At 39.8% G+C, this 27,881-nt stretch overlaps 2 protein-coding genes and 1 long non-coding RNA gene across 13 annotated transcripts in view; 2 read left to right on the top strand and 1 right to left on the bottom strand.

Moving 5' to 3' along the window:
- On the top strand, positions 1–24,016 carry PTGR2 (prostaglandin reductase 2). 5 transcript variants are annotated; one of them, XM_040477657.1, is made up of 11 exons: positions 1–22; positions 4,246–4,329; positions 6,923–7,041; positions 11,563–11,661; positions 14,673–14,864; positions 17,508–17,678; positions 18,415–18,624; positions 20,269–20,390; positions 21,421–21,508; positions 22,881–22,920; positions 23,845–24,016. In XM_040477657.1, exons 2-11 carry the CDS (start codon positions 4,293–4,295, stop codon positions 23,919–23,921), a joined length of 1,155 nt encoding a protein of 384 aa, XP_040333591.1. In that variant the 5' UTR covers positions 1–22; positions 4,246–4,292; the 3' UTR covers positions 23,922–24,016. The 5 variants fall into 5 exon arrangements, with proteins under 5 accessions (XP_040333591.1, XP_040333588.1, XP_040333592.1 ...); XM_040477654.1 differs by lacking the exon at positions 1–22 and adding an exon at positions 1,011–1,116; XM_040477656.1 differs by lacking the exon at positions 1–22 and adding an exon at positions 1,156–1,176.
- On the bottom strand, positions 9,518–27,065 carry LOC121032032 (uncharacterized). 2 transcript variants are annotated; one of them, XR_005791041.1, is made up of 2 exons: positions 26,915–27,065; positions 9,518–10,052 (listed from the first exon to the last, which is right to left on the bottom strand). It is a non-coding gene; the product is annotated as an uncharacterized LOC121032032 (long non-coding RNA). The 2 variants fall into 2 exon arrangements; XR_005791040.1 differs by lacking the exon at positions 26,915–27,065 and adding an exon at positions 25,935–26,112.
- The window catches only part of ZNF410 (zinc finger protein 410), a 50,451-nt gene continuing 48,909 nt past the window's right edge, over positions 26,340–27,881 (top strand). For all 6 annotated transcript variants that reach the window (XR_005791039.1, XM_040477647.1, XM_040477648.1 and 3 more), the window contains exon 1: positions 26,340–26,451. The gene's annotated coding sequence lies outside the window, so the exon portion shown is untranslated. The remainder of the gene's footprint in view (positions 26,452–27,881) is intronic.

A 27,881-nucleotide genomic window follows, 5' to 3' on the forward strand; every position in this document is an offset into this window, starting at 1 on the left:
CTACCGCTGGTAGGCAGTGAAGGTCAAATGGGTCATGTCTTGGCGTCACTCAGGGTCTTACTGGTTTAGGACAGTCTATTGCTTGAGGGGATGCTTTGCCTGCAGGATTTTTTGACTGCGTTAAGAGATAGGCTGGAAAGAATTTAATCAATTACAAAGTTTGAGATCAAAAAGGAAGCAGTTGAAGTCCTCTTTCAACACTAAGTAATCCATCTTTGAGGAAGCTGGGATTTGTGTGTGTGTGTGTGTGTGTGTGTGTGTGTGTGTGTGTGTGTGTGTGAAAGAAAAGGCAGCCCCTCGTAGGGGAAGGGATCATAGCCCAGCCTCTGGAGAGGCGGTTTTAACCGCAGCATTGCCCCTAACCAGCGAAAAAGTAGGTGGTTCAATCACATCAGCTCTCCGAGCCTCAGTATCCTTGTCTATAAAACAAGGGGTACGGGCCGTCTGGGTGGCGCAGTCGGTTAAGCGTTTGACTTCAGCCAGGTCAAGATCTCGCGATCCGTGAGTTCGAGCCCCGCATCAGGCTCTGGGCTGATGGCTTGGAGCCTGTTTCCGATTCTGTGTCTCCCTCTCTCTCTGCCCCTCCCCCGTTCATGCTCTGTCTCTCTCTGTCCCAAAAATAAATAAACGTTGAAAAAAAAAATTAAAACCAGGGGTAGGCTTGATGGGCCCCGTCTCGCTGTAATTTTCCACTCTGAGGCTTACGGAGAAGTCCACACAACGAATTAAATTCCTTCAAGGACTGCTGGAAGTGAACTCAATGGTCAAGGCTGAACGATTTGCTCTTTTGGTCCAGTATGGGCGGCCATAGAGCACCAGTCCTGTTTAACTGATTAATATACCTTGCCCAGACACGTGACGATCGTTTAAAACTCCGCATCTTCCCCACTTCTCCCAGAACCCAGGGATCTGGGAACGTGGGAACCCAAGGATCTCGCTTTAGCTGCAAAACCCCGCTCCTGGAGGGGAGGGGGCAGGGAGGAGGCGAGGGTGGGGGTGGGGGTGGGGCAGAGGTCTAGCGGTGCGCCTGCGTGGTGGGGTGGGAGGACAGAGGTCTCGCTGCCTGCAGTTCGCAAGCTCTGAAAAGCGGGCGGTTTCCTCTCGAGCTGCGTGCTGGTGAGTGACGCGAGACGGGCCCGGCGCCGGGGCTGCTGGGTCAGCCAAGCCCGAGGCTGGGTTGGGTCTTCCGGGTGAGGGAGGATCTGGGAACCTGGGTGACTTCCACTCTTCCTCTCGGAGCTGCCACGAGGCTGGCATTATTGCCTAGGTCACTATGTAGCAGGGTTCTCGCATAGAGAGTCGTGACGCCACGGCTTTTCTTAACAGGAAGCAACTTTATTCCTGCCTGCACTGCTCAGTTGGGCTCGTACCCGAAGAGCTGAGCTCCGAATGCCACCCGGTGTAATTTTTTACATATTTTCTACTTTTTTAATCTCCCTCATGTGGTGATAGATACAAACATGCTGTCTGATTAAGTGGTCTCATGTTACAAGGTCATGAGGGTTGTGGTCACCTACGCGCATAGCCAGGTTACCTTGAGGGTTTTTTTTTTTCCTTAGGGAGGGGGGACCCTACCACAACTAGGTTAGGGAATGCTCTAGAAGAAACGGGGGCAGGTCTTTGTGTTTGTTTTTGGTTGTTGTTTTTTAATGTTGGGTGTAAGCAGCCTTAAGTTTGCACGTAATTGTGTTTAAGGTGCATCTGGGAGGTTCATTTAATAAATATTTATTGAGCCCCTGCCATGTGCCAGAGGGTGAACATGAATCATTGAACAAACAGACACAAATCCCTGTCCCTTTGGCACTTGCAATCTGGGAAGCCAGTTTGAAATTTGGGCTGTAGATGCAGATACTTAGTAATGTCCATGTGAGTGGTTGGTAGTGGGAGCCAGAGAGGAAGGTGAGGCCAGTGGGAGAAGGGAAGAGCCAGGCAGGAATCTCCCAACCTGTTAGACTTGGGCAGAGGAAGGAAGAAACCAGAAGAGTCAAAGGAAAGGGAGCGACAGGCCGGCAAGAGTGGAGGAAATCCCAGAGGTTTCCACCTTTTATAACAAGGCCAGGGTCTGCAGAGCCATTTGGGCAGAATAATTGAACAAGATCAGGATGGGGAAGAGTTGTTTGTTTGTTTTAAACATGTTAGGAAGCTCGTGTTATGGAAATGGTTATGTGTTGTGTTTGAGTGTGGGTTCTGGTCTTTCTTTTGGGCAAGGTCTCCAACCTGTCTCTTCCTTTTCTCCATCTAGAAAAATGGGGACAGATGACAGTACCATCCTCATAGGGTTGTTGGGTAGAAGGGGTTCGAGGCAATGATTATAAAAACTTTAGCCCCGTTCCTGGCACTTAGTAACATTCAGAGAACCTGCTGAGAGAAGGGCCTTTCCTAAGATCCCACGTGATTAGAACCAGGACGTGTCCTCTGCTCTACCTAGTTCAGTACTCTTTTCTAATGCTAAGCTACAAGGTAGATTCTCTGATAACACAGTCTTTATGAGCAGCACCAGAGTGAATTTTTCAGTTGACCATTGATTTGGTCAATGGGAATTGATTTGGTCAATTGGTCAATTGATTTGGTCAATTGGGATATTACTTATCACTAATTGGGAATCCATTTAATCTCATAGCAACCAAATATGGTACGCTTAACATCAGTCAAAAAAGAGTTGAGTGTCCCCCCTACTCCTTCACTGGGGATGCATTTAACACCACCACCGCCTGTCCTCTCAGATCTAGAACTTGGTGTGTCATATTTTAGGATTTTAATTTTGTAACCCAATCAATTCTTTATCCTTTAAATGTGTTGTTTGTTGTGCTATCAAGGGATATTGTGCAATTATCTTAACCTTAGTTAAATCTAGTGTTTGACAGTTGAAAAATTTCTAATTTAATACAGAGGGAGAGAAATTTAATGGTGTGTTTTTCATGCTGATAAAAAGTATTTGGACAAATCTACAGTGTGCATATTTTAGAGAAAGCACACATAGAAAGTAATCAGAGAAGAGGGCAAAATATGAAACTTATTTGGGAAGAATTCCTTTGATTGAAAATTATGATGCTGTTAATAACCTCTCTGGGGCAGTTATCTTTGGACCCAGCATCAATGGAAAATTTTGCTTTTTAATTCTTCCATAATTTACACACAAGGTGATTCAGTAGAAAATTTCCTTTTAAAAATATGTTTAGCCCTACAAGACATTTTGGACTTCTTGATGTGAGGAGATAGGATGCACACAGTAACATCTTTAAAGATTCTTGCTTAAAAAAATTCAACCTGTGTCTAAATCGAATCTCTAGATCTAACTACCAGTCAAGGATAGGGAGGCGGGGGTGGGGGTGGGGTGGAAGGGTGGGGATAGAAGAATGAGGTAAATGACACCCTGAAGAAGCAATCAAAGGACATTACATAGACAAAGGAATTTAGCAACAAATGTTTCTTCAGCATTCAATGGCATGAAATAAAATCTGTAAAATGGGGACAATAATACTTAATGGAAGATTAGGAGATACAGTGCCAACACCAGAATTTCATTTTGCTTCTTTCATTAGCTCAAATTGTAAACCCAGAATAAGCTGATCCTTTACTTCTTTGGCTATTTTGTATTTCAGAATTTCCTGTAAGGTGAGAATTTAAAAATGCTTTTAATGTTTTACTTTTTTTTTTTTTTTTTTTATTTTTCTTTCTTTCTTTTTTTTTTTTTTTAATCCCTCCACTCAACATGGAGCTCAAACTCACATCCCCAACGTCAAGAGTTGCATGCTCTTCTGACTGAGCCAGCTACCACTGATGTTTTGCTTTTGTATAAATAAAACTATTAACGTAATTTCCATTTTGACCAATGAATAAAAGAATTGTTGAACATTTGGTTACATCTCAAACAGCTAGTGTTTTTGTTTTGCTACTAGATTAACTTCTAGCTCTGGAGGAATATATCATGTTTTCTTTTAATCAAGTCACAGTAGGAGGCTTAATCAGGACGGTATAAAAATGAATGTGCCTGAATTATGAAGCCAAAAACATTCGTCTTACTCAGTCTTTTGAACTTGTTCCTATTAGTCAAAAATTGTAACTAGATTTAGTCTTTCTTTGCATATTTGCTTTACGAGGCCAACTCTGACAGGGAACTACATCTTTTCTGGATCCCAAAGATGGTTTTTTTCCTCTCCTTGTTCGGAATCATAAGTGTGCTTTCTTTTTTTTAATTGTTGACTATTTTAAAACTTTGTGATTTAAAAACTTTTCTGTTTATAGGAGTTGCTCTATACAGAAGTCTTGTGAGAGCACTGTGCTGCAAGGTGATGATTATACAAAGAGTGGTATTGAATTCCCGACCTGGTATGTATTTGTATCAAAGACTTGGTCTTTGATAATTATTAGTGAAAATGAAGGAACAAAAAGTAATAGTTAATGTGGTAAATTAAGGTAGGAAGATATTAACCCTAGTAGAGATATTGGAAGAAACTCTTTAAATAATATATTATTCAGTTTTTTAAGTGATCGCTTATCAAGGCTATCTGTTGAAGAAAAAAGGTATTTTAGAATTATTATACTTAAAATGCTATATTACCCAGGGCACCTGGGTGACTCATTTGGTTAAGCATCTTGACTCTTGATTTTGGTTCAAGTCATGATTTCACGATCATGAGATCGAGCCCTGCATTGGGGTCTGTGCTGACAGTGTAGAGCCTGCTTGGGATTCTCTGTCTGTCTGTCTCTCTCTCTCCCTCTCCCTCCTCTTTCTCTGCCCCCACTTGGAGTCTCTCTTTCTCAAAATAAATAAATAAATATACTTAAAAAATATTATAGTACAAATATATATATGGCTTTTGTTTTTTATTTGCAGTATGCATTGTTGATTCTTAAAATTTGTCTTTCTGTTCTATGTGAAAAACACTGACCTATGTCTGTGCTGACATGTAACCTGAATCATAGAAACTTAGGTATGAAAATAACCTGAGAGGTTTGGGCCCATGCTGCTTTGGTTTTACTGTTTACTTACTGTGTGGCTTAGAAAAATCACTTACCTTCTTCCCCCCAGCCCCTTACCTTTTCTGACTTCCATTTTAGAAAAGTGAGATGTTAGATTAAAGTGTTTATTCTTTTTCCACCTTAGACATTTGATGACTCAATCAGTAGGAAGTTTGCTTATGTTAACATAACTGAGTAAGAATACACTTCGATGACATTTTCTGCTTACAAATTTTTCTTTCTATATTTCAAATTTTCTAATTTCCTAATTTTCAAGACTTTATTTTAAAGTAGGCTCCACACCCAACCTGGGGCTTGAACTCACAACCCTGAGGTCAAGAATCACATTCTCCACCAACTGAGCCAGCTAGGCACCCCAAGGTTTACTTTTTAAAAAAATTACATTCATCCTCATGGGCCCCTCCAGCTCAAGCCCATCTCCGCCTGTGGTGTTGCTTTCGTAACCTTGCAGCATCCCTTGTCCACAAATGCCTGCCTATGCCTATCCGAATGCTGGTGCCCTCAGCTGGGATGCCCAGTGATAACAGCCTGCACGCAGCCCCTCCTGCAGAACTTAGCAGCAAGACAATCCCTGCCTGCCACCTGACCCTGATGGGAGATGAGAGAAGCTGGGGCTAGGTCTCTTCTCCATCATTCAGCATATCGCATTTGGAGAGAAATCGCGTTAAAGTGAAGCTTCTGACTCTCCTACATAACCTATCTAAAATTGGATTTGGGAAATGGCTTTGATCAAAAAAAATTTGATGAGCAAATTGGACATTTGAGTCCCATTCTATGTAACACTGTCACATACAGACACGGGCCCATATCAAACTTTCCTAAGACACTAGTACATTCGGAGTCATCTCATAAAGTTAAATTTTATTTTGGAAAAAAAAAATTATGGGGTGCCTGGGTGGCTCAGTCGGTTGACTGTCCTACTCTTGATTTCAGCTCAGGTCATGATTCTAGGGTCATGGGGTCGAGCCCAGAGTCAGGCTCAGTGCTGAGTGTGGAGCTGCTTGGGATTATCCTTCTCTCTCCCTCTGCTCCATTTGCACTCTCTCTCTCTCTCTCTCTCTCTCTCTCTCTCTCTCTCTCTCAAAAAAAGAGAGGGCATCTGGTGGCTCAGTCAGTTAAGCATCCAACTCTTGATTTTTGTTCAGGTCATGATCTCACATATTGTGTTTGAGCCCTGTGTCAGGCCCTACGCTGGCATCATGGGGCCTGCTTGGGATTTTCTCTCTGTCTCCCTCTATCTCTGCCCCTTCCCCACTCGTACTTTTTCTCTGTAAAAAAATTTTAAAAATTATATTCCAGTTTCCATTTCTTCTTAAGATGAGGAAGGAAAGTTTACTTAGCTATTTATTTTGGCTGATGTGTTTCTGTTATGTTGTAAAACTTGATTTTCATAATTAAAAAAGATGGCTGTGAGTTTTTACTTTTTGAAATCTTACAATTTTACAACAGATGAGGTGATTTACCTGTAATAGTCTTTAAAAAGGAATTTTGAAGTTGATGGCAATATTTTATAGGAACTTCTTGGAGAAGATAAAGAGCAACTAAAACTATTTGAAGAATTTATGCTGAGTTACAGAGAAATTACAGAACAATATAGATTTATTCATGTCTGTATTAAAAGGGAGTTCTCTGAATCCTAGAGTTACCTTTTAAAGAATAATAAATACACTTTGGCTCATGTCATGATCTCATGGCTTGTGAGTCCGAGACCTGCATCTGGCTCTCTGCTGTGAGTGCAGAGCCTGGAGCCTGCTTTGGATTCTGTCTCCCTCTCTGTCCCTCCCCTACTCACGCTCTGTCTGTCTGTTTCTCTCTCTCAAAAATAAATAAACAGTAAAAAAAAAAAAAAAAAAAAATCACAAGGACATACATTTAAAAAAAGAGAAATAATTACATAAGAAAGTGGCTTTTTGATTTTATATTTTCCTTAATATTTTAGGAAAAAATGGTAATCCAGTGGCAGAAAATTTCCGAATAGAAGAAGTAAATTTACCAAATAATATCAATGAAGGACAAGTACAAGTGAGAACTCTTTATCTTTCTGTGGATCCTTACATGGTAAGAATCAGGATTTTGTGACTTGGTGAAGATTAATTGTATTTTCATATTTTTTATGTTGCATCTGAATTTCATTGTGCAATCCTCATGATTAATAAATATTTAAGCAATTATCTCTTGATGCCTGGGAATTACAGGTTGTCTTTGTTTTTATTCACTTGTGTTGTGGAGGAATGTTGTAGAAGAAATGTTTTCATCATAGTAGTACATGTTAATCCGATTCTTTCAAATGTCCAGATCACTTCCCGGTTGTAAATAACATAGTGAATTAGGCTTGGAAGTTCTCTCAGATTGATCTAGTTTACAAGGCAGGCTCTGAATAAGACCTTTATTCTAGTTGGTTTCTTTTTGAAGGAACAGACTCATGCTATTTTTAGATAAAGAAGATTTATTGAAAGATATTGTGAAGGACTACAGTTGAGAAGCCCTTAGGCACATGGACTTAGTCTCTATAAAGACAGATAGATTTGGGGGCACCGGGGTGGCTCAGTTGGTTAAGCGACCAGCTCTTGATTTTGGCTCAGGCCATGATCTCATGGTCGTGAGTTTGAGCCCCACATCTGGTTCCGTGTGAAGTCTGCTTGGGATTCTCTTTCTCTCCCTTTCTCTGTGCCCCTCCCCTGCTCGTGCATGTGCTCGTGCCCCCCCCCCCCCCGCCTCTCAAAATAAGTAAATAAACATTAAAAAAGAGAGAGATAGTTTTTTCTTCTTTTCCTGTATGAATGCTTTTTATGTTATTTGCCTGCCTGATTCGAACCTCTAGTACATTGTTATATAGAAGCGGTGAGAGGGAACATCTTTGTCTTGTTCTTGATCTTAGGGGGAAAGCATTCAATCTTTCACCATTAAATATGTGGGATGTAGATGCCCTTTGTCAGGTTGAGGAGATTTCCTCTTATTCCTGGTTTGGTTTCTGATTTGTTGAGTATATTTATCATAAAGAGGTGTTGGGTTTTTTTATTGTGATAAAATAGATCTAACAGTATGCCATTTTAACCATTTTTAAGTGTATAATTCAGTGGCATTAAGAGCATTCGGTGTTGTGCAGCTGTTACATGCTTTCCATATCCAGTACTTTTTCATCATCCTAAACAGAAACTCTGCCCTTTAAATAATAAAATCCCCATTATTCCCTCCCCCCAGAAGCAGTTTTAGATTTTGTCATGTGCATTTTCTGCTTCTATTGAGATGATCATGTGGTTTTTGTTTTTTAGTCTATTTATGGTTTGTTATATTAATTAATTTTCAGATGTTAAATCCGTCTTGCATTCTTGGTCCTGGTGTGTTTCCTTTGATACGTTGTTGGATTTAGTTTGCTACTATTTTCTTGAGGTTTTTTGCATCCATAAAGCTGTGAGACTATATTCATGGTCTATTGTTTCCTTGTGATGTGTTTGCCTGATTTTGGTATCAGGGTACTCTGGGCCTCAGAATGGGTTGGGAAATGTTCCCTCCTCTTCTGTTTTTGGAAGAGTTTGTGAAGAATTGGTATTCTTCTTTCAAAGATTGGTAGAATTCACCAGTAAAGCTATCTGGCCTGGGTTTTTCTTTTTGGAGAGTTTTTAAATGACTAATTCAATGTCTTTTTTTTTTTTTTAAATTTTTTTTTCAACGTTTTTTATTTATTTTTGGGACAGAGAGAGACAGAGCATGAACGGGGGAGGGGCAGAGAGAGAGGGAGACACAGAATCGGAAACAGGCTCCAGGCTCCGAGCCATCAGCCCAGAGCCTGACGCGGGGCTCGAACTCACGGACCGCGAGATCGTGACCTGGCTGAAGTCGGACGCTTAACCGACTGCGCCACCCAGGCGCCCCTAATTCAATGTCTTTATTTGTTGTAGGTCTACTAGGCTTTTCTATTCCTTTTTGAGTTGGCTTTTGTAGTTTGTGTTTTTCTGGGAATTTGCCCATTTCATCTAAGTTGTGTAATCTATTGCCATCGGTTCTTAGTATTTCCTTGTAATCCTTTTTTATTTCTGAAAGATAGGTAGTAATGCCCTTTCTTTTATTCCTGATTTTAGTAATTTAAGTCTTGTTTATTTTTCTCTTGGTCAGTTTAGCTAAAACTATGTCAATGTTGTTAATTTTTTAAAGGACCAACTTTCGGTTTTGTTGATTTTCTGTATTGTTTTCCTGTTGTCTATTTCATTAATTTCTGTTCTTTGTACTAGTTTTACAGCTTCCTTTGAGTCTTTATTTATGTAAAACAAAGTTAAAAGAAAATCAGGATAGCTTATTCAATCCAACTGGGTTGGATCAGTTAGTTGACTATGTACTTTGGGGCAAAAATTACATTCTTAGCTCAACCCCTATACCAGAATAAATTCCAACAGATAATAAAAAAAATTTTTTTAAGTGAAACTATAAAAATTTTTAGAAAAAACATGGATAAACAATTGAATGATGTTGGGGAAAGACTTTGTAAGAATGACAGCAAACCCAGCTAATATGAAAGAACATGATTGATAAATAGACCTATTTTTAAAAACATTGTGTTTTGTAAAACAATAAAACAGGATGTACAAAATCAAAAGATCAATGGCAAACTTAGGCAAATTTGCAATAGAAATAAAAGATAATAATGGCTAATATGCAGAAAGTTTGTCTATATTAGCCTGTGAAAAGTTGGGCAAAGGGACAAATAAGCAATTTAGAATCTCTTTATATATTACTGTTCTTGTACATATGCTTGCTTCCTGCTTTTGGCTTTTAGAGTGCCCTGGTAGGGCACAGAGAACATCCTGGCTGACCTCTTCTCAGGCTTCATGTACAGTGGAGACCCAATTGGCAATACCAATTTTCTGCCAGGATAGTTGTAGCCTTGGGAAGGCTCCTCTTCCCTCTGATCCAGGAGTGTAATTTCAGGCTCTGTCTTCAAGTAACACCAGTCTTAGTTGATTATGCTTACCACGGAAAACCGTTTGACAACTTCATTCAAAATTCTTCCCAGGGTAGCAAGAAATTTTTCTTTATGGGCTAGGGAAATGAAGTGGTGACTGGTCTAGAACATTCTAAAGAGACAAAAGACAAATAGATACCGAGGGATAAATTAGGGCATTGATTTTCCGTAGATCTAAAGATGCTCCACCTTTCAGTGGAAGCCAAGACAAGCTCAGTCAGGCTATCAGCCTCAATACTCTAGACTGTGCTGAGCAAATCACATGAGGAGAATAATTACCCCCAATTCAGGAGAAAAATGGCAGTGCACTATTTAGTATTCAGGGTCAATTCTTGATGATGATTGGTGTGGAGTTCTTAAGACTTCAACACTTCAATGTATCAATAAGACATAGCTCAGGGCATCTAAGGATTACATATGCCCTGATGAACAAAATGTAAAGCATATCATTTAAGCCCAGGATAATAAATACAAAGTAAATTAGGAGAACACAATTTACCAAAATAAAACCAAGGTTCAGGGTTAGAAGGGTTTTAAAAATGAAACAGAACAGTCAAAAAGGAATAGTTGAAAACAAGCAGAAAGGGTATGTTTTTCACAGGATTCTCAAAGTTGGAACAAACTTCCTGTTCAGCATTCCCTCTGAGAGACTTATAGTGAGATAAATTTGTGACCCAAGGATTTTAGGGGTGGAGAGATGATGAAGCAATTAAGATTATGACATGAACTGGATTCATGATCTTCACTTCTAAACACCCCCAACTTCAAAATAACAACAAAAAACCTCTTTTTCCTCCAGGAGAGTATATAGCTCCTCTGTCCACTCATTTCATGCCAGAAAGCACTGAGTTTTTCTTGAGACTGTCTCTTCGTTCTCTGTGTTCATTCTGTATGTCAGCCTCAGGTCCTGTGGATCCTCCTTCCTAAGTACATCTCAGTTCAGTCCACTTCTCAGTAAACTTCAAGGACGTGTATTCAGTCTGAGTCATCATTGTTTCTTTTTCTCCTAATGGAGTATCCTTGCAAACACTCTTCGCCCCCTTAGACTGTCTTCCACACTGCAGCCAGAAGTGGTAGTTGTATAATAACAACTAATCACGTCACCTTTATGTGTAATGGCTTTCTTTTAGTCTTGAGATAAAGACTAACATTTTGGGCATGGTCTAAGATGCTAGATAGTCTGGTCGCTGTTTGCCTGCCCAGCCTTACTATATCCTACTTTACTTCTTCCTCTTGGATGCTGGCCTCACTGGGCCTCTTTCTTGTGTAACACACCAGTGCCTTTTTTGCTCACACCTTATATTGATCATGTTTTTCCTTTGCTGTATTTTTTAACGCTTTCATATCTTAGGAGCTTTCCTAATCCTGGAGAGACAGCTCCTGCCAGCATATTTTAGAGATAACAAACAACTTGCCTGGAACACACCAAACTGCCTCCTTCATCTAACTCACACAGGTGATTTTCCCTGCCCCAAATCACCCCAGGGCCTGGTACCAGACAACTAGGGACCACCCCTCTAAAGCCAGATCCCACTGAAATTATTCAAGCTGTCTCCTCCTAAACTTACTCAAATTTCCCTACCCTGTCTTGTCCATTTCTTCCCCCTGAAACCATAATAAAGACTCTGGGCCATGCTCTCCTGTTGCTATTTTTTCTTCCTAACTCTGGTGCTTCCCCCTGTGGCCCTGTGTGGTATGGTGTGCTCCTCCTCTTGGGACTTGTAAGTAGTAAACTCTTCTTCTTTTTTGTAATACTTGTATTTTTGTTTTTTGTTTGTTTTTTTTTTTTGAGAGGGAGGGTGCAAATGAGTGAGGAGCAGAGAGAGAAAGAGAATCCCACAAGGGGCAGAGAGAGAGAGAGGAGGAGGGAGAGAGAGTGGCGGAAGTGGGGCTCACCCAATGCAGGGCTCGAGCTCACCCGAAGCGGGGCTCTAACTCATGAACCATGAGATCATGACCTGAGCATCGTGACCGAAGTCAAATGCTTAACCAACTGAGCCACCCAGGCACTTTAAACTCTTCTTTCAAGGCGGGTGTCTCTGTGTCTGTTGTTCTTCCATACCTGACTACAACAAAATCCTGAGTACAATTAAAGCAAGCCTTTATACGTGTTGTCCCTCTGTCTCCCTCCCGCTCCTTTCCTGTTACCTGGCCAGTCCCTATTACTCTCTTAAAGCCTGCATTAAAAAGATTTGCTTTGGGGCGCCTGGGTGGCGCAGTCAGTTAAGCGTCCGACTTCAGCCAGGTCACGATCTCGCGGTCCATGAGTTCGAGCCCCGCGTCAGGCTCTGGGCTGATGGCTCAGAGCCTGGAGCCTGTTTCCGATTCTGTGTCTCCCTCTCTCTCTGCCCCTCCCCCATTCATGCTCTGTCTCTCTCTGTCCCAAAAATAAATAAACGTTGAAAAAAAAAATTTAAAAGATTTGCTTTGATAAGTCGCCTTCCACCCTCAGACTCGTCTTCTCTGGTATATTTTCTCAAAAAAGTACCTTGATCTTCAGCATTTCTTCCGGTTGTAGTGAAGAATGATCTGTGTAGTTCTTAGATGCCTGTCTTCCCTAATAAAAAGTAAACTTATGAAGACAGAGGTCTTATTTGTCACTGTATTTCCAGTGACTGGCATGGCGTTTATTAAGTATTCATTAAAGGAAGGAGAGAAGAAAATAATTTTGGTTCTTTTTACTAGACATTGTTCTTAAAAAAAAAAAAAGAACGTATCCAAATTCATAACTCATTTTAATCCCCATGTTTACACAGTATTTTCCATGGTTATATTTAATGTATTATACTCTTTTTATTTTATATTTAAGTGACTTTATGTATATTTTCATATGATAAACGAGTCCAAATATTATTTTGGTGGTTATATAACATTCGATTGTGTTGACATCATTTGCTTACCTATAGAGAATTACTGTTTGTACTTTCTCTGTTAGCCTCATTTAAGAGTCAGGTCCTTGGTCCGGCAGTATTCAGTGGCTGCTGCACTTGCTTTCCAAGAATACTTGGAGGGGCACACTAGCAGAAGTGTAGTTAGTATGTTCTCATAGAAGCTTCTCCCTCAATTCCCTGTTTGGTCATTTACCCTGGTGAACTGAACCCACATAGTCAAGTAGTCTTCTATCTTTTCTATCTCCTGGACCACACTGTAGGCCTCTACGTCTTGGCTTTCATAAGTGGGCAAGAGTGAGCCACAGAGAGGAAGAGAGCCTTGATTACTTCCCAGAGAAATCTTCAGCTCTAGTCCCATGGAAGGGTGTGGTGCCATTGTGACATTTTGCCTTTGTAGTAGAAGAACATCCACCCAAAGTTATGGGGTATGATGTAGGGCTTGGCCTGAAGCTGTGATGAACAACTGTGTAAAAATTGTTTCACTTCTTTTGGGTTATTTCCACTGGGGAAGCAGAATTGCTAGGCCAAAATAAATGAATAATCTTACAGTCTATATGTTGGTAGTTTGCTTTCTATAAAAATTGGACAGTTTTATAATAGCAACATGTTAAGTGTAGCTAATGTGCCACAATCCATTGAAACCATTGACACATTATTTTTGCTAGCATAATGTAATATTAAATTTGTTTAAAAATTTTAACAGCTTTGTTGGACTATTATCACATATCATACGATTTATACATTTAAACTATACAATGCAGGGGTGCCTGGCTGGCTCAGTTGGAAGAGCATGTGACTCTTTTTTTTTTTTTTTTTTTTAATGTTTGAGAGAGAGAGTGAGTGTGTGTGTGTGTGCACGTACACACTCACGAGTGGGGGAGGGGCAGAAAGAGAGGGAGACAGAGGATCTTAAGTGGGCTCTGTGCCGACAGAGGCTCTGGACACTTAACCGACTGAGCTACACAGGTGCCCCAAAAAGAGCATATAACTCCCGATCTCAGGGCCATGAGTTTGAGCCCCAGTTTGGATGCAGAGATTACTAAATAAATACATTTTCAAAAAATAAAGTGTACAATTCGGCGGTTTTTAGTCTGTTTACACAGTTGTTTAACCATTACCGCAATCTGATATTAGACCATACTTAAAGTCCTTTCTAATTGTACTTATTTTTTAAATTTATTTTAAAAAATTTTGGGGGCGGGGACACCTGGGTGGCTCAGTTGGTTAAGCGTCCGACTTCATCTCAGGTCATGATCTCGTGGTCAGTGAGTTCAAGCCCTGCATCGGGCTGTACTGACAGCTTGGAGCCTGGAGCCTGCTTTGGATTCTGTGCCTCTGCCTCTCTCTGCCCCTCCCCCACTCACACTCTGTCTCTCAAAAATGAATAATCGTTAAAAAAAAATTAAAAATAATAAAATAAATTTTGATGTTTATTTCTTTTTTGAGAGAGAGAGAGAGTGCAAGCAGGGGAAGGACAGAGAGAGAGAGAGAGGCAGAATCTGAAGCAGGCTCCAGGCTCTGAGCTGTCAGCACAGAGCCCGATGTGGGGCTCAAACCCATGGACTGCAAGATCATGACCTGAGCTAAAGTCAGATTCTTAATGGACTAAGCCACCCAGGCGCCCCTCTAATTATACTTCTTTACTTGTTGGAGAGGGGATACATTTTTTTTTAAAGATAAAGAATAACTGAAAAGAAGATAGAAATTAAGATAAATTTAATTTGTTTAACACTTTACTTAACATTACTGACTATATACCTTTCTTTTAGTCACCCGATAAATTAACAAACTGGCCAGTATTATCAGGCAGAATTATCCTCATCAACATTTTCTTTTTTTAGCGTTGCAGAATGAATGAAGACACTGGCAGTGATTATATAACACCTTGGCAGCTGTCTCAAGTGGTTGATGGTGGAGGTATTGGGATTGTAGAAGAAAGCAAACACGTACATTTTACTAAAGGCGATTTTGTGACTTCTTTCTATTGGCCCTGGCAAACCAAGGCTATTCTGAATGGAAACAGCCTTGAGAAGGTGATGTATAATATACAGTACAGTAAAACCTTGATTTGCGAGCATAATTCATTCCAGAAACAAGCTTGTAATCCATAGCACTCGTATATCAAAGGGAATTTCAAGAATCGTTGGCTTAGTTGCGATCGTGTGACATTTGACATCATGTAGTACTCCTGTTGCAAGACATCGCTCATTTATCAAGTCAAATAAATTTTTTTAGAAATGTTTACTTGTCTTGTGGAACACTCGTAGAACAAGTTACTCACAATCCAAGGTTCTACTATCTGGGTCTTCCCCTCCCTATAAATCATTGTGCATTTGGCATTTGGTTCAGTGTGTTATCAGGGAAAAAAAATAAAAGCAGACATTTTCTTTTAGATGGCTGCTAAAATGTGGAAAACCTTTGTTTCTTTTCCACTGTTGGCCATAACTATATGACAGTTCTTAGATTATTAGTGAATAGTGTTGTTTTTCATATTTAATTTATTTCTTGACTTTTACATATATAAAAGCCAGAAGGTCTCTTATAGTTGTATGCTTTAAAGTTTCCTACGAAATTGCCATTTGACTTAAACTCATTTGGTTTGTGCTTAAAATTCCATTTTGTATCAAAAGTCCTGAGTTCAGTGTCTGTTGTTAGTTGAATTATGTGAAATTACCAATACTTGTCTGTATTGACCTATAAAACCTGGCAGCTTCATGTAATGCAACCCAATTTATGTCATCAGGGAAGTTATTTTATGTCTCTGAACCTTAGTTTCCTCATGTGCAAGATGAAAATAGTAGCTCTTTCACAACTGAATGTGGAAATTAAATGCTATGATAAATATGACTAACGCTTTCTAAAAAGCTTTATAAAATTTTAGTATTTTTTATTATTAGAAATTCTTTTTTTTTTTTAAGTTTATTTATTTTGAGAGAGAGAGAGAGGGTGTGAGGGGGGTGAGGAGAGAGATCTCATGAACCATGCATGAGATCATGACCTGAACTGAAATCAAGACTTGGATACCTAGCCATCTGAGCCACCTGGGCAGCCCTGTTATTATGAATTCTTATAATCAGTTAAAGGTGACTGTTAAAATACAAACGATAGGTGGGAGATGTTATACAATAATTTTCAACTTAATGATACCAGTAAAATATATTTAACAAGAAACTTCTTAGCAGGAAGAAATACTCAGCAGGTTCTGGTTTTTCCCTGTCATTTTGCTATGGAGGGAAATGGGGCAGTTGGGGAGAGCTTCAGAATGCTTTCAGCACAGTTATTAGAAATGAAAAGGAATTCAGAAGGGATGGAGAAAGGATATTTGCTAAACACAAACCTGTCTCCCAAAGTTTCTATATTGGATTTACCAATAAATATTACCTACATGATATATTTTTGTGTACTATAGACCTAAGTATTGTTGACTTTAATACCTTGATTGCCTTTATGTACACGCTAGATCTGACGGCCATTTAAGACTGCTGAATACAAACTGCCATTTTGTTTATGGCAGTTTAACTACAAATCAAATTAATGTGGTGAATCTTCTTTCTTTGAATTTTTTTTTTTCAACGTTTATTTATTTTTGGGACAGAGAGAGACAGAGCATGAACGGGGGAGGGGCAGAGAGAGAGGGAGACACAGAATCGGAAACAGGCTCCAGGCTCTGAGCCATCAGCCCAGAGCCTGACGCGGGGCTCGAACTCCCGGACCGCGAGATCGTGACCTGGCTGAAGTCGGACGCTTAACCGACTGCACCACCCAGGCGCCCCAGAATCTTCTTTCTTTGAAAAAGCTTCTTTACATATTTTTGAGAGAGTGAGCAAGAGAATCCCAAGCAGGATCCGCACTGACAGCCCAGAGCCCAAAGCAGGGACTCTATCTCACGAACCATGAGATCATGATATAAGCTAAATCAAGAGCCAGATGCCCTACTGACTGAGCCACCCAGGCCCCTTGGAATTGCTCAGAGGTTTTAAAACCTTCCTACTTTGCCTCATGTTTTCCCCTTAAGTGTTTCTTTCTTTCTTTTTTTAAATATACTTGGCGGCATTGATAAGAAAGAATGGTAAGTGTCTTTCACGTAGAATTCTTTAAAGTTTTTGTTTTTTACTATAAAGAGAAGTAATACTTATTTGTTTTTTACTTTGTACAAGTAAATTATAGAATTTTCACAAGACTGAAGAATGGTTCACTGTTCTAGAAACCATATCAGGTTGTTTATTAAAATCTGCTTGGAATGCCATTACAAAATACTATAGACTGGGGGCTTAAATGACAGAAATTTATTTTCTCACAGTCTGAGATCGAGGTGATGGAAAATTTGGTTTGTAGTGAAGTCTTTCTTCCTGACTTGTAGTTGGCTGCCTTTGTGCTGTGTCCTCACAGGGCATTAGCCTTTCTTCTGTGTATGTGCGGAGAAAGACCTCTGGTGTCTCTTCCTTTTCTCATAAGGATGCAAGTTCTGTTGGATTAGGGCCCCTCCCTGATGACCTCATTTAACCATGATTATCTCCTTAAAGGCCCTGTGTCCAAATATAGTTATATTAAGGTGTAGGTCTCAACATCAGAATCTGGGGGAACACAACTCAATCCATAACAGGTTTTTCTTTGCCTTGTTGATTTAAAATAGGAATTTCTAGTATTATTTTTTAAAGTTAGATATTTTATTTTAGGTAGACCCACAACTTGCAAATGGACACCTTTCATACTTTCTTGGAGCTATAGGTATGCCTGGTTTGACTTCCTTGATTGGGATACAGGAGAAAGGTCATATAACTGCTGGATCTAATCAGACAATGGTTGTTAGTGGGGCTGCTGGTGCTTGTGGATCCTTGGCTGGGCAGGTAAACTTTCTGAGAACTATTTGATTTTCTAAAAACTTGAATTTCTGGATACATGTATATAATTTAAAATATAAAATTGAACAAATGTATAATATTATATATTTCTGGTAGGAATGATGTTATTACCTGCTTAGACTCTCTTCATAACGATATGGAAAATGTAGATTTTTGTATCTTGTTCTCTGTTAACCAGAAATAGACATGGTAAATGCTAGAGCATTGCTCTAATCAATATAAGGAAGAAACCCATAGAGTACCTATCTGGAATTCCATGACATGAATTAAAAGACAAACTCATATTTTTAAAAGGAATCTTCAAATAAGAGAGCACTTACTGGGTTCTAGAAATACAGTAAAGATTATAATAGAATTTTAAAGTATATTGTTTTATGACTAACAGTCTTTATTGAAACAAAATATTTTATCATAGGCCTGAGAAATATTGAATTGCAAGTTAGTGATGTTTTGAGTCTACTTCTTTGTTGAAATCAGCTTTAAATTGTGAGATCTTAACATTCAGACTAAGTCTAATTTTAGTCAATCCTAATTTGTTTTTTAGCAGTGGCATTATATCTGGTCTTAATTCTTTTGGTTTCAAATTACTTTTAGCCAAAGTCCTGTAATCTAACCTAAATTGTGATGAACACTCTCATATACTTGTGATATCTTGTATACTCACATTTTTACACTTAAATGTAACAACGGAAAGTTTACTTTTTTAAAATCTCCCCCCTAGATTGGCCATTTGATGGGCTGTTCCAGAGTGGTGGGAATTTGTGGAACACAGGAGAAGTGCCACCTTCTGACCTCAGAACTGGGCTTTGATGCTGCAATTAATTATAAAAAGGGGAATGTGGCAGAACAGCTCCGTGAATTTTGTCCAGCTGGAGTGGATGTTTACTTTGACAATGTTGGTGGTGACATCAGTGATACAGTGATAAGTCAGGTTGTTTGCCAATTTGTTACAAATTTGAATGCTACATTTTATTTGCTGTGTTTTTTACCTGATACCGAAAAAAACCTATAGAATTGTAGGGTTTATTGTGAGAAATAATGTTAATGATCAGTATTGTAATTTAGTGATGCAGAAGAGCTTGCTGACAACTACTTCCATTTGCTTGCAGATTTGCATATGAGCATCAATTTCAGTTCTTTGACAGCAGTATTGTATTTTTCACCTGCAATTTATTTTTATCAAAAATTATAGGGGCGCCTGGGTGGCGCAGTCGGTTAAGCGTCCGACTTCAGCCAGGTCACGATCTCGCGGTCCGTGAGTTCGAGCCCCGCGTCAGGCTCTGGGCTGATGGCTCAGAGCCTGGAGCCTGTTTCCGATTCTGTGTCTCCCTCTCTCTCTGCCCCTCCCCCGTTCATGCTCTGTCTCTCTCTGTCCCAAAAATAAAATAAACGTTGAAAAAAAAAATTAAAAAAAAAAATTATAGTTGTAGGTAGGTGTGCCTAGCTGGCTTGGTTGGTCGGGCACGGGATTCTTGGTTTTGGGATTGTGAGTTCTAGCCCCACGTTGGGTGTTAGAGATTACTTAAAGATAAAATCTTAAAAAAAAAATTACAGTTGTGTTGTTCAAGTGGTGAAGTTTTGACCCTAATTCCTCATCAACTAACTCACTCACAGCCATGGCCTCTGACTTTGGGTAGGGAAACGATTTTCATAGATTATAGTTATTTACATATTTAAAAAAAAATTTTTTTTAACATTTATTTATTTTTGAGACAGAGAGAGACAGAGCATGAACGGGGGAGGGTCAGAGAGAGGGAGACACAGAATCTGAAGCAGGCTCCAGGCTCTGAGCCGTCAGCACAGGGCCTGACGCGGGGCTCGAACTCACGGACCACGAGATCATGACCTGAGCCGAAGTCGGCCACTCAACCAACTGAGCCACCCAGGCGCCCCAGTTATTTACATATTTTTATTGACAATGTTATAAAATATCAACATTAGCTATTAGCACAGCATTGTCCTTTACTATGTATACACACACACACACACACACACACACACACACACACACACACACATATATTGCAGTTGAGGTTAAATTATTTAAAAATTCTCTTAACATTTATTCATTTTTGAGAGTGAGAGAGACAGAGCATGAGTTTGGGAGGGGCAGAGAGAGTGGGAGACACAGAATCAGAAGCAGGCTCCAGGCTCTGAGCTCTCAGTACAGAGCATGACGTGGGGCTCGAACTCACGGACCGTGAGATCATGACCGGAGCTGAAGTTGGATGCTTAACCCACTGAGCCAGGCACCCGAAGGTTAAATTATTTAAATGCAAGGAAATACTTTACTGCTGCTACTAACAGTAGCAACAACAGTGATGATACCAGTGTAATTCTTTTGTGCATTACCAAACTCTCAATTACCTCTGTTCCTTTGGAAGGGACTTGTTTCCTGGCTAATTAAAACTCTTAAATACATATAAGGAGTAAATCTTCAAAGCAAAATCAATTAATTGGCACCAAAGGGTTAAATTACAGTAGTCAAGGAGGCTTTCGCTGAGGCAGCCATAAAATCAGTAAACATAGGAAAGGCATATATCTTAGGGTATAATCATCAATTTTTCCTGAACAGATGAATCAGAACAGCCATATCATCCTGTGTGGTCAGATTTCTCAGTACAACAAAGATGTGCCTTATCCTCCTCCACTACCCCCTGCTGTAGAAGCAATCCAAAAAGAAAGAAACATCACAAGGTATGGACCACCCTTTTCCCCTTACTACCAGATTCATGAGTTTAAAGATCATAGATGTATATGAAATGGTAGTGTTTTTCATATATAATTCTTCCTTATTAAGTAAAACTTGAAAATGGACATTTTTTTCAGTATTTAGGTTTTTGTTAACTAGAGCCCTGGCAAAAACTTTTTTTTTTTTTCACATTTATTTTTGAGAGACAGAGACAGAACATGAGCAGGGGAGGGGTAGACAGAAAGGGAGACACAGAATCAGAAGCAGGCTCCAGGCTCCGAGCTGTCGGTACAGAGTCCTTCACAGGCTCAAACCCACAGACTGCAAAATCATGACCTGAGCTGAAGTAGGACGCTTAACTGACTGAGCCACCCAGGCGCCCCCTGGCAAAAAATTTTCTAAAAAACATATTGGTTCTATCAATCTTTCGCAAGTCTTTTTTTCCCCAAGTGATAGAAACTCAACTCACATTGGCGTAAGTGCAAAGGTAATTTATTGGCTCACGTTTCTGAGCAGTCCGGTATTAGTATTGGCTGGACATAAGGTTTGCATAGTGGCATCACCAAGTTTTTCTCTACCTTTGGGCTGTGCTTTCTTTTGGGTTGGCTCTGTTCCTTTGCAAGCTCTTCTCTTGCAGCAGATCAAGAGGATGACCGTTATCTCTAGTCTTACATGTTACCAAGTTAGTAACCCAAGCAAAAAGAGAAAGCTCTCTTCCTCTCAGGTTTATCAAAGCTGATACTGGCTCCGACTGGCCTGGCTTTGGTCACAGGAGAGTGGGGAAAGGATATTACCCACAAAGTAAAATCACAGTGCTAATTACCAAACAGGGTTTTAATGCTAGCCAGACCAAACAATAGAAGCCTGCTACACTTACACATGTAACTACACCTAAAACTGTATCTGGCCTGATTCTGTGTGATTAAGTCCTGATGTTTGAAAGACTAACAAATATTAGAGTTCTGGAATGATTTGATTTTGAGCTCTTTCACCCTCCATAGTCTCTGATCATTATCCTTTTCTTCCCCACTACAGAGAAAGATTTCTGGTGTTAAACTATAAGGACAAATTTGAGTCTGGCATTCTACAGCTGAGTCAGTGGTTTAAAGAAGGAAAGCTAAAGGTAGAACTTGCCTCTATTCTTTTATCAATATCACTGATATTGACATAATTATATACTTTTGTGTTATTTGAATTTATTATAGTGAACATATTAGCTTTGTAATAGGAATTCCTACAAAATTGCACTGAATATTGTAAATTAAGTTTACTCTCAGGTGAGTATAACTTCCTAATTGAGAAACCCTCTACTGTCAGTCGCTTTATCTAAAATTTTATTAACCTTTACTTTTCTTAGATTATAATACAAGACAAAAAGGTGTTTTTTTTTCAAATTTTAATATTCACTAATTTAACAAATATTTATGGAATGCTACTATGTGTTAGAAGCTGTGCTTTTTTTCTTTCTTTTCTTTTCTTTAAAGTTTATTATTTATTTTGACAGAAGAGAGAGAGAGAGAGAGAGAGAGAGAGGAGAGAGAGAGGGGGACAGAAGATCCAAAGCAGGGTCCATGCTGACAGCAGAGAGCCTGATGCAGGGCTCAAACTCACAAACCACTAGATAATGATCTGAGACAAAGTTGGTAGCTTAACCAACAGAGCCAGCCGGGTGTCCCTAGAAGCTGTGCTTCCTCAAAATCTTTTAAGCACCTCCCTGTACCCCTATCTCACCATCACTATACTTCTTTCCTGCCCTCCCTGATAGCCTGATATATTTCTTGGTTGCTGGCTGAAAATCAGGAGTTATTCATCTGGGGTCTAGAGACACTGACCTGGGATGTTCTTGAAACTTGCAAATGACAGGCAAAGTTACATGTGCGTGTGCTTATGTTCATATACTTTGTTTTCTGAAAAGAGGGGATAGCTTGTGATGTTGCCAATTGAAGATTAGACAATGGGAAAAGAGGATTTTCTTTTTTTAAGAAGATTTTATTTTTAAAAATCTTTCAATAGGAAACTTCTGTGCTATATCCATGAAATGAAGAATATCTGTTTTTAGACAGAAAGTGCTAAATAGTATTACTGCTCTTTGCCAACATGGAGAATATTACAGTTGACCTTGAACACCTCAGGGGTTAAGGGCGTTGACACCCTCCATGCAGTTGAAAATCCCATGTATCTTTTGACTCCCCCAAAACTACGAGTAGCCTACTATTGACCAGAAGCCTTACTGATAACATAAACAGTTGACTAACACATATTTTGTATGTTATATGTAATTTATACTGTATTCTTACAATACAGTAAGCTAAAGAAAAAATGTTATTAAGTAAGTTACAAGGAAGAGAAAATACATTTACAGTACTTATTTATTGAAAAAAAAATCTGTGTATAAATGGACCTGCACAGTTCAAACCCGTGTTGTTCAAATGGTCAACTTTAAATAGACATGATGAAGTCTAAAGAATACTATATTTGGTTATTTTGACTTACAGATTAAAGAGACTGTGGTAAATGGATTGGAAAACATGGGAGGTAAGATGAATGTAGGTTTATTTATCATATGCATGAGCTTAGCACAAATATTCCCTTTTTTCCTTTACTTCTACTTCCCTCATTTTTTTTCTTTTTAAATCATTTATTTCTTTCCTGTAAACCCATCCTGCAGGTTTACTTAAATATGTTAATCAAACTCCATTAAAGTTCAGCTTAATGGTATTTAAGAAAGTATTGTTTTCACGTTTCAAGTCATCAAATAAGTATTTCTTTGGTTTTGAAACAAGTTATGAAAAAAAATACAAGTATCACAAAAGTCATTTACCTTCTAGGTAACTTTTTCAGATTGAATCGTTCTAAGACATCATAAGATTATATTAAACAGATTTTCAATATTTAGGGTTTTTTTTTCCCTAACATACACAGATTTCAACATTCTTTTGTCTGTTTAAAATGAAAGATTAGATCAAACTGTTTTTTTTTTTTTACCTTTTTAGGAAAAAATATTTAATACATTTGGTCAATATGTTTACTAAACAACTTAAATTTTACTCATTTTCCTGGCATAACATGCATATTTTACTTAGTAAAACTTTATGGTTAGATTTCTATTATTTTTAATAGTAACTGAAAAATTGTTTGTGCTGGCATTTTATCCACATACTTATTTGCTTCTAGTCTTCAGATTCTATAAACAGTGAACACTGAGGTAGATACCAATTAAACATTTCTAGTTTGGGTAAAAACACATTTTTAAGATGTAAATTGAGTTAGTTTAGTGGTTTTGCCAATATTTCACTTCAGGTTCTCTTCATGAAAATTTCCTTCTATAGTTAATATTAAAATAATTGAAGAAATTATTCAAATTAATTGCATGTGTTCGACCTACTGATAAACATGTATGATAGTGACATTTAGGTTTTCATATAACCTAGTTTGTTTGTTTGTTTGTTTTCTTTCTAGTTGCATTCCAGTCCATGATGACAGGAGGTAACATCGGAAAGCAGATAGTTTGCATTTCAGAAGAAACCTCTTTGTAATATGTATAAGCATCTTCATCAAGGAAATACACAGATTTCTTTCCATTTTACTCAAAGATTTTTAAGATATTTCATTAAAAAAATCTTAGACTACAGATAGCTTTTTTTTTTTATGTTGATTTTTGAGAGATAGAGACAGAGTGTGAGTGGGGAGGGGCAGAGAGAGAGAGGGGGACACAGAATCAACACAGGGCTCAAACCCACAAGCCATGAGATCAGGACCTGAGCTGAAGTCGGATGCTTAACTGACTGAGCCAGCCAGGTGCCCCGAGTACAGATAGCTTTTAATTACATAGGTAATATTTTCTAGTTGGATAACATTTTTTCCTTTATCTTCAATATCATATATGTTCTCTGTATCCAACATGAGTATTTACAATAATAGACTGAAGTCAACATGACATTATTTTTCTTTCCTTTACCAATATTACATATGATGTTTTGATTAGACAGTCTGAAACCCATAGAGATTTGATGTAACTCTTTAGCAGATCATACAAAATAAACAGATTTTTACAGTTAATAACTTTCACTTAAAATAGAATGCTTGAGGGGTGCCTGGGTAGCTCAGTTGATTAAGCATATGACTCTTGATTTTGGCCCAGGTCACGATCTCCCGGTTCATAAGATGTAGCCCTGTGTCAGCATCGTGTGCTGACAGCGTGGAGCCTGTTTGGGATTCTCTCTCTCCCTCTCTTTCTCTCAAATTAAAAGAAATATATATAGAATGCTTGAGAAGACACATTGCAAATATACGTTGACCTGGAAATGCTTTACATAACTCTTGAACTGTAATTTGGTGTAAGAATAGAATTGGGATGGCCTTTCCATGTGGAGATGGAGATGGCAGAGTGTGTGTAGGGGTTTTGGGGGAATCCAGAGCTTGTGGAGCAGTTTTTAGGATACAGAGCAGAGGCTTTGTGTTGAGAAGATAAATAACTGAGGTCAGTTAGGTCGATGGAGACAGTAGTTTACTAGAGGATGATCTATTTGTGTTTTGCTAAATAATTTACTGTATAGTCTAAAAACTCATATATTGACGAAAGCATGTTTGTTTTAGGTTAGCAGGCACACACTGTCACATAGTGTAAAGATTTCGAGGGCAAATAGATATAAACATCACTTGAAGTCTTAGGTGATTAGAAAGATTAAGACAACAAAGACAGTTTTAGCAAATGACAGGACTTAAAAGAAAATGACAGGACTGACTGAACAAATTAACAAATGGTTCTGAACATGAGTTTCAAGATCTATTAATGAACCTCTAAATAAGAGGGTTTGTTTCATTAATTTAATCAACCATTTACAACAATAAAATCGAGGATATTTTTCTAAGTGTTGTGCTGGTTTATGGTCACCTGTTTACACCCTGCAATATACTTTTGTCTATAACATTTGTAGAAAGTGGATTGAAATTTTGTTAGTAATCAATCACTCCAGTTGACCTCAGTGTTCTCTTTCTTGTTTTATATACCTTTCCTGGACTGTTTCATCTCCAGAAAGGTCTGTATGTTGATAACTACTAAATCTACACCTCTATTTCTGACCTTTTACTTGAGCTGGGGACCTCCAAGTAAAATATCCTTTTGACACCTGGGATAAACTCTGTTTATCTAAAGTGGAATTGCCTTTCTCTTACATGTTTCTACTTTGTTTTTAAATCACCATAGTTTGTGCACCCAAACTACTACTCTCTCACCCATTCAGATACCTGTTACGAAATCAAGGCTTGTGTTTAACCTTGAGAATACCCTTCTTAGAGAACTCCTTTAATTCCCACTGCCACGATCTTGAGTTCCTCGTCCTTTGGCACACAGCAAGTATTCAAAAATTAATAATTTGAAAGTCTGTCAACCCCATTAAGCTCTAACACGTGGTGGCATCCAGCCTGGAACTCAAGTGTTCTATTGCGGTGTGGATATCCGAGAGCTCTTTCCATCCCAACATAGGGAACCCAGACTCTGGAGAATTCATATTACAAAAAAAGTTATACACCTGAGTCTCAATTCTTACCCCGTCCCGTATGCAATGCAGAATCTGATTCTGCAAGTTCCCTTCTCAGTCAGTGAAGCTTTGAGATCCTCTTCACTGATAAATGTTTAAGTAGGGCTCTCTTCCTCGCTTGCCTCCGTCGTAACTAGTTCTGATCTCAGCTGACAGGAAAAACTACCCCTTCTGTTGCTGCAAGGAAGCAGTGACGTCACGGCTGGCACGAACTGACCCCGTTTCTCGGGTTTCGTAGACCACGGGGCCCCAATGTCGGGAATGAATAGGAAGCGAGAGACCTCCTGGCGTCCGGGGGCTCAGCCCGGCGCGGACAGCCCGGCCCCAGCCCTCCATCAACGCCTTGGGGAGACCCCCACGCGGGGCGGCAGCTGTCCAGCCTGGGGCGGCGAGTGGGTGTGAGCCTTGGGGGCCGGCCAAACTTCCTGTCCCGCGCTGCCGCTGCTTCCGGCGGGAGCCGGAAGACGCTGTGTGTGGACGGAATTCGGTACCGACTGACGGCTAGCAGGCTGCCCGGGACGGGGAGGTGAGCTCCGGGCTGGGCCAGGCCACAGCAGCACAGCTAGGTGGTCGCCGAGAGGGAGGGAGCCAGTACCGGTCCCTCGGGGGCTCGGGCCGAGTTCGACTCAGGAGAGGACAGGGAAACCGCCCCCCCCCTTGGGCACCCCTCCCTTATCTGGCGGGCCCGGGAGCGGCCGGTCTGAAGCCCTACGGCTTCGGCCCTTCCCCTCGAGGCGTTTTGGGGCCGGTGTTTCGGCTCATTTGCTTGGTTTTGGGGGCCGGGGCTTGGGAACAAGACGGTCCTGAGAAAGCTAGGGTCAGCGTGTCCCTAGGGCGGGGGCTCCTGGACTGCACCCGCAGCCGAGCCCTGCCCGCGGGCTTCGGGGCCTTACACTAAGGCCGTTGCGGTGGGGCAAAGAGGATGCCGAGGAGACTCTGCCTTCGGTATTTCAGCCCAGAGCTACCCCTTCTTTCATACGTCCACTTACTTTCTGGGTCTAGAAGAAGGAAGGCTGCCGGCTCTGAGGGGCTTTGGCTGCTAGCTTCTCCTTCGCCTGTCATTTCAAGGCGAGGCTGTGGGCTGTGGGTGTTTACAGCCTTGTAGGCATTCCAAGGTTCAAGTTCTCCTCCGACGTTTCTTCAGAGAAAAGCATGCAGTTCTTCGGCTGTTAAAGTTTATCCCACTTGCTCATGAGGCTTTGAAATGCATTTAGGCACCATTTGGAAGTTAAACATTACTAACTTGGGCCTTAAGAATTTGTACTTCTTCACTTTGGCGCATGGGTCAATGCAACATATTTGCGAAGTGAATAGAAGAAACATTTTTGAAATAAAGCCGGTGGCATTTTGTTGTTAGGGAGTGAGAAATTTCACCTGTTTTATCTTACTTAGTATGGACAGAGTAAAGTCAGCTAAACCGAAGATTTAGGTTCTAATTTTTAAAAATTCTGCATTTAAGTAGATGTCTGGTTTTTGGCAAGTTACTTAATCTCTACCTTTTTCCCCCTTCTTTGTAAATGAAGAGGCTTACCTATTTATTCAGCGGGTATTTCCTGAATGCTTAGTTTGTGCAAAGCATAATACTCAGTTAATGAGAGTAGAATGAATAAGTTCAACCACTTTAACCAATGAGAAAGTTATGCATGTAGACACCTAACAGCCTAGACAGGATAGAATCATTGCTAAAATGAGGTGAAATAGCGTGTTGTGACAACACTATGGAAAGGACAGATTTGTTTTCACTGGAGGGAAAGGATCAGAGTCTTAGTGGAGGATGGCATTTGAGTTGGATATTAAAATCTGGAAAGGAGGGGCTCCTGGGTGGCTCAGTCGGTTAAGCATCAAGCTCTTGATTTTGACTCAGGTCACGATCTCACTGTTCGCGGCATGGAGCCCCGTGTTAAGCTCTGTGCTGTCAGCGGGAAGCCTGCTTGGGATTCTCTCTCCACTGTCTCT

This window comes from Herpailurus yagouaroundi, unplaced genomic scaffold (genome assembly GCF_014898765.1).
Source record: "Herpailurus yagouaroundi ecotype Mexico unplaced genomic scaffold, PumYag 141, whole genome shotgun sequence".
In the NCBI taxonomy this organism is placed as follows: Eukaryota; Metazoa; Chordata; class Mammalia; order Carnivora; family Felidae; genus Herpailurus; species Herpailurus yagouaroundi.